This window comes from Nerophis ophidion, linkage group LG04, assembly GCF_033978795.1.
Source record: "Nerophis ophidion isolate RoL-2023_Sa linkage group LG04, RoL_Noph_v1.0, whole genome shotgun sequence".
NCBI lineage: Eukaryota > Metazoa > Chordata > Actinopteri > Syngnathiformes > Syngnathidae > Nerophis > Nerophis ophidion.
The window spans coordinates 2,526,718-2,536,728 of record NC_084614.1 but is presented as its reverse complement, the minus strand read 5'-3'; the positions used below and the strand labels follow the sequence as shown (position 1 = coordinate 2,536,728).

General features: G+C 38.2%; 1 protein-coding gene across 1 annotated transcript; it reads left to right on the top strand.

The window, feature by feature from the left end:
* Positions 1-4,810: 4,810 nt before the first annotated feature.
* LOC133550725 (uncharacterized) lies at positions 4,811-9,036 on the top strand. Its single transcript, XM_061896726.1, has 3 exons — positions 4,811-4,947; positions 6,912-7,387; positions 8,602-9,036. The coding sequence occupies exons 2-3, from the start codon at positions 6,912-6,914 to the stop codon at positions 8,768-8,770; spliced, it is 645 nt and encodes a 214-aa protein (XP_061752710.1). The 5' UTR covers positions 4,811-4,947; the 3' UTR covers positions 8,771-9,036.
* The last annotated feature ends 975 nt before the right edge of the window (positions 9,037-10,011 follow it).

Below are 10,011 nucleotides of genomic sequence, written 5' to 3'. Positions count from 1 at the left end.
TGTGTTATGTTTATGTTTACATTCCAAGTGTTTTATGTTTATGTTTACATTCCAAGTGTGTTATGTTTATGTTTACATTCTAATTGTGTTATGTTTATGTTTACATTTTAAGTGTGTTATGTTTATGTTTACATTCTAAGTGTGTTATGTTTATGTTTACATTCCAAGTGTGTTATGTTTATGTTTACATTCCAAGTGTGTTATGTTTATGTTTACATTCTAAGTGTGTTATGTTTATGTTTACATTATAAGTGTGTTATGTTCATGTTTACATTCAAAGTGTGTTGTTTATGTTTACATTGTAAGTGTATTATGTTTATGTTTACATTCTAAGTGTGTTGTTTATGTTTACATTCTAATTGTAATGTTTATGTTTACATTCTAAGTGTGTTGTTTATGTTTACATTCTAAGTGTTATGTTTAAGTTTACATTCTAAGTGTGTTGTTTATGTTTACATTCTAAGTGTATTATGTTTATGTTCACGATCTATGTGTGTTATGTTTAGGTTTACATTCTAAGTGTGTTATGTGAGGATAAAGTATGAGATGTAGTAGTTAGTAGTTAGTAGTCAAGTTGTGTGATAAGATGTAGTAGTTAGTAGTCAAGTTGTGTGATGAGATGTAGTAGTTAGTAGTCAGGTTGTGTGATGAGATGTAGTAGTTAGTAGTTAGTAGTCGAGTTGTGTGATAAAATGTAGTAGTTAGTAGTCAAGTTGTGTAATGAGATGTAGTAGTTAGTAGTCAGGTTGTGTGATGAGATGTAGTAGTTAGTAGTCGAGTTGTGTGATAAAATGTAGTAGTTAGTAGTCAAGTTGTGTGATGAGATGTAGTAGTTAGTAGTCAGGTTGTGTGATAAGATGTAGTAGTTAGTAGTCAAGTTGTGTGATAAGATGTAGTAGTTAGTAGTCAAGTTGTGTGATGAGATGTAGTAGTTAGTAGTCAGGTTGTGTGATAAGATGTAGTAGTTAGTAGTCAAGTTGTGTGATGAGATGTAGTAGTTAGTAGTCAAGTTGTGTGATAAGATGTAGTAGTTAGTAGTCAAGTTGTGTGATGAGATGTAGTAGTTAGTAGTCAGGTTGTGTGATAAGATGTAGTAGTTAGTAGTCAAGTTGTGTGATGAGATGTAGTAGTTAGTAGTCAAGTTGTGTGATAAGATGTAGTAGTTAGTAGTCAAGTTGTGTGATAAGATGTAGTAGTTAGTAGTCAAGTTGTGTGATGAGATGTAGTAGTTAGTAGTCAAGTTGTGTGATAAGATGTAGTAGTTAGTAGTCAAGTTGTGTGATAAGATGTAGTAGTTAGTAGTCAAGTTGTGTGATGAGATGTAGTAGTTAGTAGTCAGGTTGTGTGATAAGATGTAGTAGTTAGTAGTCAAGTTGTGTGATAAGATGTAGTAGTTAATAGTCAAGTTGTGTGATAAGATGTAGTAGTTAATAGTCAAGTTGTGTGATAAGATGTAGTAGTTAGTAGTCAAGTTGTGTGATAAGATGTAGTAGTTAGTAGTCAAGTTGTGTGATGAGATGTAGTAGTTAGTAGTCAAGTTGTGTGATGAGATGTAGTAGTTAATAGTCAAGTTGTGTGATAAAATGTAGTAGTTAATAGTCAATTTGTGTGATAAGATGTAGTAGTTAGTAGTCAAGTTGTGTGATGAGATGTAGTAGTTAGTAGTTAAGTTGTGTGATAAAATGTAGTAGTTAATAGTCAAGTTGTGTGATAAGATGTAGTAGTCAATAGTCAAGTTGTGTGATGAGATGTAGTAGTTAATAATCAAGTTGTGTGATAAAATGTAGTAGTTAGTAGTCAAGTTGTGTGATAAGATGTAGTAGTTAGTAGTCAAGTTGTGTGATGAGATGTAGTAGTTAGTAGTTAAGTTGTGTGATAAAATGTAGTAGTTAATAGTCAAGTTGTGTGATAAGATGTAGTAGTCAATAGTCAAGTTGTGTGATGAGATGTAGTAGTTAATAATCAAGTTGTGTGATAAAATGTAGTAGTTAGTAGTCAAGTTGTGTGATAAGGTGTAGTAGTTAATAGTCAAGTTGTGTGAGGTCACATTCTTCCAGCAGCTTTGGATTAAAACTTGAGTTGCTTGGGAAAAAAAATAAGAGAAAAAAAACCTCATTGGAACATTTTCATTCCACACAGGAAACAAGGACACACTCTTACTTCCTCACTTTCTTACTTACTGACTTCACTTGCTGACTTCACTTACTTCCCTACTTACTGACTGACTTCACTTACTCACTTGCTGACTTCACTTACTTACTGACTTCACTTACTTCCCTACTTACTGACTGACTTCACTTACTCACTTGCTGACTTCACTTAAATTACTTACTGACTTCACTGACTTACTGACTGACTTCACTTACTTAATTTCTTACTTGCTGACTTCACTTACTTCCTTACTGACTTCACTTACTTATTTGCTGACTTCACTTATTTACTGACTTCACTTATTTACTGACTTCACTTTCTTACTTGCTGACTTCCCTTACTTATTTACTGACCTCCTTTATTTACTAACTTCTTTCCTTACTTACTTGCTGACTTCACTTACTTAATTTCTTACTTGCTGACTTCACTTACTTCCTTACTGACTTCACTTACTTATTTGCTGACTTTACTTATTTACTGACTTCACTTATTTACTGACTTCACTTTCTTACTTGCTGACTTCACTTACGTACTTACTGACTTCACTTACTTACTTTCTTACTTGCTGACTTCACTTACGTACTTACTGACTTCACTTTCTTACTTGCTGACTTCCCTTACTTATTTACTGACCTCCTTTATTTACTAACTTCTTTCCTTACTTACTTGCTGACTTCACTTATTTACTTACTGACTTCACTTATTTACTTGCTGACTTCACTTACTTTCTGACTTCACTTATTTACTTACTGACTTCACTTATTTACTTGCTGACTTCACTTACTTTCTGACTTCACTTATTTACTTACTGACTTCACTTATTTACTTGCTGACTTCACTTACTTACTTTCTGACTTCACTTATTTACTTACTGACTTCCTTACTTACTGACTTCACATCCTTGTTGTTCCTCTACTCTACTTGAGAAGGTTGTTTTTGTTCCTCTATTTCACTTGACAAGGTTGTTTCTGTTCCTTTACTTTACTTGACAGGTTTGTTTTTGTTCCTCTACTTTACTCGACAAGGTTGTTTTGTTCCTCTACTTTACTTGACAAGATTGTTTATGTTCCTCTATTTTACTTGACAAAATTGTTTATGTTCCTCTACTTTACTTGACATGGTTGTTTTTGTCCCTCAACTTTACATGGGAAGGTTGTTTTATTTCCTCTACCTGAGAAGGTTGTTTTGTACCTGTTCTTTACCTGAAAAGGTTATTTTTCTTCCTCTACGCTACTTGGGAATGTTGTTTTTCTTCCTTTACCTACATGAAAAGGTTCTCTTTCTTCCTCTACTCTACTTGGGATTGTTGTTGTTGTTCCTTTACTTGAGATGATTGTTTTTGTTCCTCTATTGTACTTGAAAATGTTGTTTTCGTTCCTCTTCTTTACTTGAGAATGCTGTTTGTGTTGCTCTACTTTACTTGAAAAGGTTGTTTTTGTCCCCCTACTCTACTTGGGAATGTTGTTTTTGTTCCTTTACTTGAAAAGGTTGATTTTGTTCCTCTCCTCTACTTGAGAAGGTAGTTTTTGTTCCTCTATTCTTCTTCAGTAGGTTGTTTTTGTTCCTCCACTGTACTTGAAAAGGTTGATATTGTTCGTCTACTCTACTTGAGAAGGTTGTTTTTGTTCCTCCACTGTAGTTGAAAAGATTGATTTTGTTCCTCCACTGTACTTGAAAAGGTTGATTTTGTTCGTCTACTCTACTTGAGAAGGTAGTTTTTGTTCCTCTATTCTTCTTGAGTAGGTTGTTTTTGTTCCTCCACTGTACTTGAAAAGGCTGATTTTGTTCGTCTACGCTACTTGAAAAGGTTGTTTTTGTTCCTCTACTGTACTTAAGGATGTTTTTGTTCCTCTACTCGAGAAGGTTGTTTTTGTTCCTCCACTGTACTTGAAACGGTTGATTTTGTTCCACTACTTGAGAAGGTTGTTTTGTTTCTCTACTCAACTTAAATAGGTTGTTTTTGTTCCTCTACTCTACTTAAGGTTGATTTTGTTCCTCCACTGTCCTTGAAAAGGTTGATTTTGTTCGTCTTCTCTACTTGAGAATGTTGTTTTGTTTCTCTACTCAACTTGAAAAGGTTGTTTTTGTTCCTCTACTGTACTTAAGGATGTTTTTGTTCCTCTACTCTACTTGAGAAGGTTGTTTTTGTTCCTCCACTGTACTTGAAAAGGTTGATTTTGTTCGTCTACTCTACTTGAGAAGGTTGTTTTGTTTCTCAACTTGAAAGGGTTGTTTTTGTTCCTCTACTGTACTTAAGGATGTTTTTGTTCCTCTACTCTACTTGAGAAGGTTGCTTTTGTTCCTCCACTGTACTTGAAAAGGTTGATTTTGTTCGTCTACTCTACTTGAGAAGGTTGTTTTGTTTCTCTACTCAACTTGAAAAGGTTGTTTTTGTTCCTCTACTCTACTCTACTTGAAAAGGTTGTTTTTGTTCCTCCACTGTACTTGAAAAGGTTGATTTTGTTCCTCCACTCTACTTAAGGTTGTTTTGTTTGTCTACTCAACTTAAATAGGTTGTTTTTGTTCCTCTACTGTACTTGTAAAGGTTGTTTTTGTTCCTCTACTCTACTTTAGAATGCTATTTCTCTTCCTCTACTCGGGAAGGTATTAATTGTTCCCTCTACTCTACTGGAAAAGGTTGTTTTGTTCCCGTAGTGCGGGGAGAAGGTTGGTGTTGAGAGTGCAGCAGCCAATCAGAGAGCAGCAGCAACATTCATAGTTTCCGATGACTTCAGGCAGCAGTCGAGGATCAGAGCAGGACTTCAACACTTTTCTGTGGCTGGCCTTCTTCACAAGGTAAAGTACATTATTACTATTATCAGCATTATTACTACTATTATCAGCATTATTACTACTATTATCAGCATTATTACTACTATTATCAGCATTATTACTACTATTATCAGCATTATTATTACTATTGTAACTACTATCATTACTACTACTATTATTATTATTGTTCTTAATAATGTGTATGACTTATTCATGGGAGAAGAAGATGAAGAAGTCTTCATCTGAGCTTGCAGGCTGAGATGTTTAAAAGCTGTAATGTCATCATTTGTTATTATTTTTATTAAGATTTTTAACAGGGCTATTAATAGTAAGAAAGTAAATAAACAGTAATAGTAAAACATATAATAGTAAGTAAATATTATAATCGGAAATGGTTTAATAGGAAATAAACAGTGTTGCAAAAATTGTATAATTGTAAATAAAAATATTGAATAAATCATTAAATGGTCTTTTAATGACATCATTCTGCATAGTAATAGAATAGTAACTAAATATATCATAATAGTATTTATTAAATAATATAATAATAATAAATACATCCATCCATCCATTTTCTACCGCTTGTCAAATTTGGGGTCATGGGGGGTGCTGGAGTCTAAATACATAGTAAATAAATAGTAATAGGGAATAATATAATAGTAAATACAAATATTAGAATAGTAAATAATAAATGAATAAATAGTACAATAGAAACTAGTAAATAAATAGTATAATAAATAATACATTAATAGTATAATACTAAATAAATATTATAAATACATTAATAGTATAATACTAAATAAAAATACATTATTATAATACTAAATATAATAATACATTAATAAAATAATAATAAAAAAATAGTATAATGAATATTACATTAACAGTATAATACTTAATAGTATAATAAATAATACATTAATTGTATAGTATTAAATAAATAGTATAATAAATAATATATTAATAGTATAATACTACATAAACAGTATAATGAATACATTAATAGTATAATACTAAATAAATATAATAAATTAATAGTATAATACTAAATAAATAGTATAATAAATAAGACATTTATAGTATAATACTAACTGAATAGTATAATACATTAATAGTATAATAATAAATAGTTTAATAAATAATATATTAATAGTATAATACTATATGAACAGTATAATAAATACATTAATAGTATAATACTAAATAGTATAATAAATAATATATTAATAGTATAATACTATATAAACAGTATAATAAATACATTAATAGTATAATACTAAATAAATAGTATAATAAACAATACATTAATAGTATGATACTAAATACATATAATAAATTAATAGTATAATACTAAATAAATATAATAAATTAATAGTATAATACTAAATAAATATAATACATTAATAGTATAATACTAAATAAATATAATACATTAATAGTATAATACTAAATAAATATAATACATTAATAGTTTAATACTAAATAAATAGTATAATATATTAATAGTACAATACTAAATAAATATAATACCATCCATCCATCCATCATCTTCCGCTTATCCGAGGTCGGGTCGCGGGGGCAACAGCCTAAGCAGGGAAACCCAGACTTCTCTCTCCCCAGCCACTTTGTCTAGCTCTTCCCGGGGGATCCCGAGGCGTTCCCAGGCCAGCCTGAATATAATACATTAATAGTAAAATAAATAAATTGTATAATATATTAATAGTATAATAATAGTATAATAATATATTAATAGTATAATACTAAATAAATATAATAGTAAAATATTAATAGTATAATACTAAATAAATAATACATTTATAATATAATACTAAATAAATAGTATAATACATAATATATTAATAGTGTAATACTAAATAAATAGTCATGTAGATAATGTAATAGTAGATAAATAATATCATTGCAAATACTATAATAGTAAATAAATAATAGTAAAAGAAGTGCATGTGTGTGTGTGTGTGTGTGTTAAGATGGTGCAGGGTCCAATAAGTCGGAGCTGCCTCCTGCTGGCCTTCTGCTTCCCTGTGGTGACCTGGTCTTTGGACCTGGAGGTCCCGGGACAAGTGGACCAGCAGGACTGGGACGCTGGTTGGGGTTCAGGGTGGTCTCCCCCACACCTCCCCCCCGCAGACAGCCCCCAGGTGGCACCGCCCCCCCACTGCACGCATCACTTCCTGCTGCCCTCCAGCTCCCACAGCTGCCGGGACAACATGGCCGGTCCACAAGACCTGGCCAAATCCCGCCAGCTGGTCCTGCAGAACATGGTGGCCCTGCAGACCCTGGTCTCTTCCAGCGACCTGGACCAGGGCCAGCAGGCCAGGGAGGAAGTCCGCGCCATCGTCACCGAGCACCAGACTGCCCTGGAGGCCATGGGCAAGATGGACCAGGTCTTTGTCTCTCTGGGAGACCAAAGGAGGGACTCCACCGAGCCAGGGGTGCTGACCAGGTGAGATACTGTCTGGGATATCATGTGCGATACAAGCAGGCCGGCAGCGCGGTTACTTTGTGTGTGATATCATGTGCGATACAAGCAGTCCTGTAGCGCACTTACTTTGTGTGTGTTATCATGTGCGATACAAGCAGTCCTGTAGCGCACTTGCTAAGTGTGTGATATCATGTGCGATACAAGCAGGCCGGCAGCGCACTTGCTAAGTGTGTGATATCATGTGCGATACAAGCTGTCCTGCAGCGCGGTCACTTTGTGTGTGATATCATGTGCGATACAAGCAGTCCTGCAGCACACATACTTTGTGTGTGATATCATGTGCGATACAAGCAGTCCTGCAGCGCACTTACTTTGGGTGTGATATCATGTGCGATAACATGTGCGATACAAGCTGTCCTGCAGCACGGTTACTTATATCATGTGCGATACAAGCAGTCCTGCAGCGCACTTACTTTGTGTGTGAGATCATGTGCGATACAAGCAATCCTGCAGCGCACTTACTTTGTGTGTGATATCATGTGCGATACAAGCAGTCCTGCAGCACACATACTTTGTGTGTGATATCATGTGCGATACAAGCAGTCCTGCAGCGCACTTACTTTGTGTGTGATATCATGTGCGATACAAGCAGTCCTGCAGCACACATACTGTGTGTGATATCATGTGCGATACAAGCGGTCCTGCAGCGCACTTACTTTGTGTGTGATATCATGTGCGATACAAGCAATCCTGCAGCGCGGTTACTTATGAGATCATGTGCGATACAGGCAGTCCTGCAGCACACATACTTTGTGTGTGATATCATGTGCGATACAAGCAGTCCTGCAGCGCGGTTACTTATATCATGTGCGATACAAGCAGTCCTGCAGTGCGGTCACTGTGTGTGATATCACGTGCGATACAAGTAGAGTGGACAGCTGGTTAACATCTAAAAACACAATATCTATAAGGTGATAATCATTGAATATAAAGAAGTATCAAATAATGACTTCTTAGAAAGTCTCCAAGCGGCCACAAAAAGCAATGACCACTCCACTTCAACTTAAAGACAACATTCCAGCTGCTTAATGATAAATGTTCTTCTGTCTTCACTCCATCAAACACTTCCAACATTCCACACCACTAAATACTAATACAGGCATGACGGGTTGCTGCTGATATCGTGTGGGAGCAGTATTGGTATCATAAAGAAAGTTGTGTCATGTGACCAACAGCATGAAGGACAAGATGGCCGACACCAGGACTGCAGGACACGCCCGCCAGATCACGGCCGCCATTTTGGAGAAGAACTTGTCCAGGCTGGAGGAGACTCTGCTCGCCATGCAGAGGAGGATCCACAGCCTCCTCCTGAATGACATCACGGGGTCCACAACCTCCTCCTGAATGACATCACAGTGTCCACAACCTCCTCCTCCTGAGGTGACCTCACGGGGTCCACAACCTCCTCCTGAATGACATCACGGTGTCCACAACCTCCTCCTCCTGAGGTGACCTCACGGGGTCCACAACCTCCTCCTCCTGAGGTGACCTCACGGGGTCCACAACCTCCTCCTCCTGAATGACATCACGGTGTCCACAACCTCCTCCTCCTGAGGTGACCTCACGGGGTCCACAACCTCCTCCTCCTGAGGTGACCTCACGGGGTCCACAACCTCCTCCTCCTGAGGTGACCTCACGGGGTCCACAACCTCCTCCTCCTGAGGTGACCTCACGGGGTCCACAACCTCCTCCTCCTGAGGTGACCTCACGGGGTCCACAACCTCCTCCTCCTGAGGTGACCTCACGGGGTCCACAACCTCCTCCTCCTGAGGTGACCTCACGGGGTCCACAACCTCCTCCTCCTGAGGTGACCTCACGGGGTCCACAACCTCCTCCTCCTGAGGTGACCTCACGGGGTCCACAACCTCCTCCTCCTGAGGTGACCTCACGGGGTCCACAACCTCCTCCTCCTGAGGTGACCTCACGGGGTCCACAACCTCCTCCTCCTGAGGTGACCTCACGGGCTCCACAACCTCCTCCTCCTGAGGTGACCTCACGGGCTCCACAACCTCCTCCTCCTGAGGTGACCTCACGGGGTCCACAACCTCCTCCTCCTGAGGTGACCTCACGGGGTCCACAACCTCCTCCTCCTGAGGTGACCTCACGGAGTCCACAACCTCCTCCTCCTGAGGTGACCTCACGGGGTCCACAACCTCCTCCTCCTGAGGTGACCTCACGGGGTCCACAACCTCCTCCTCCTGAGGTGACCTCACGGGGTCCACAACCTCCTCCTCCTGAGGTGACCTCACGGGGTCCACAACCTCCTCCTGAGGTGACCTCACGGGGTCCACAACCTCCTCCTGAGGTGACCTCACGGGGTCCACAACCTCCTCCTGAGGTGACCTCACGGGCTCCACAACCTCCTCCTCCTGAGGTGACCTCACGGGCTCCACAACCTCCTCCTCCTGAGGTGACCTCACGGGCTCCACAACCTCCTCCTCCTGAGGTGACCTCACGGGGTCCACAACCTCCTCCTCCTGAGGTGACCTCACGGAGTCCACAACCTCCTCCTCCTGAGGTGACCTCACGGGGTCCACAACCTCCTCCTCCTGAGGTGACCTCACGGGGTCCACAACCTCCTCCTC

Coding starts and splice junctions, on each gene's coding strand:
- LOC133550725 (XM_061896726.1), top strand. CDS start 6,912: ATGGTGCAGGGTCCAATAAGTCGGAGCTGCCTCCTGCTGGCCTTCTGC. Junction 7,388..8,601: donor GAGCCAGGGGTGCTGACCAG/GTGAGATACTGT, acceptor TGTGACCAACAG/CATGAAGGACAAGATGGCCG.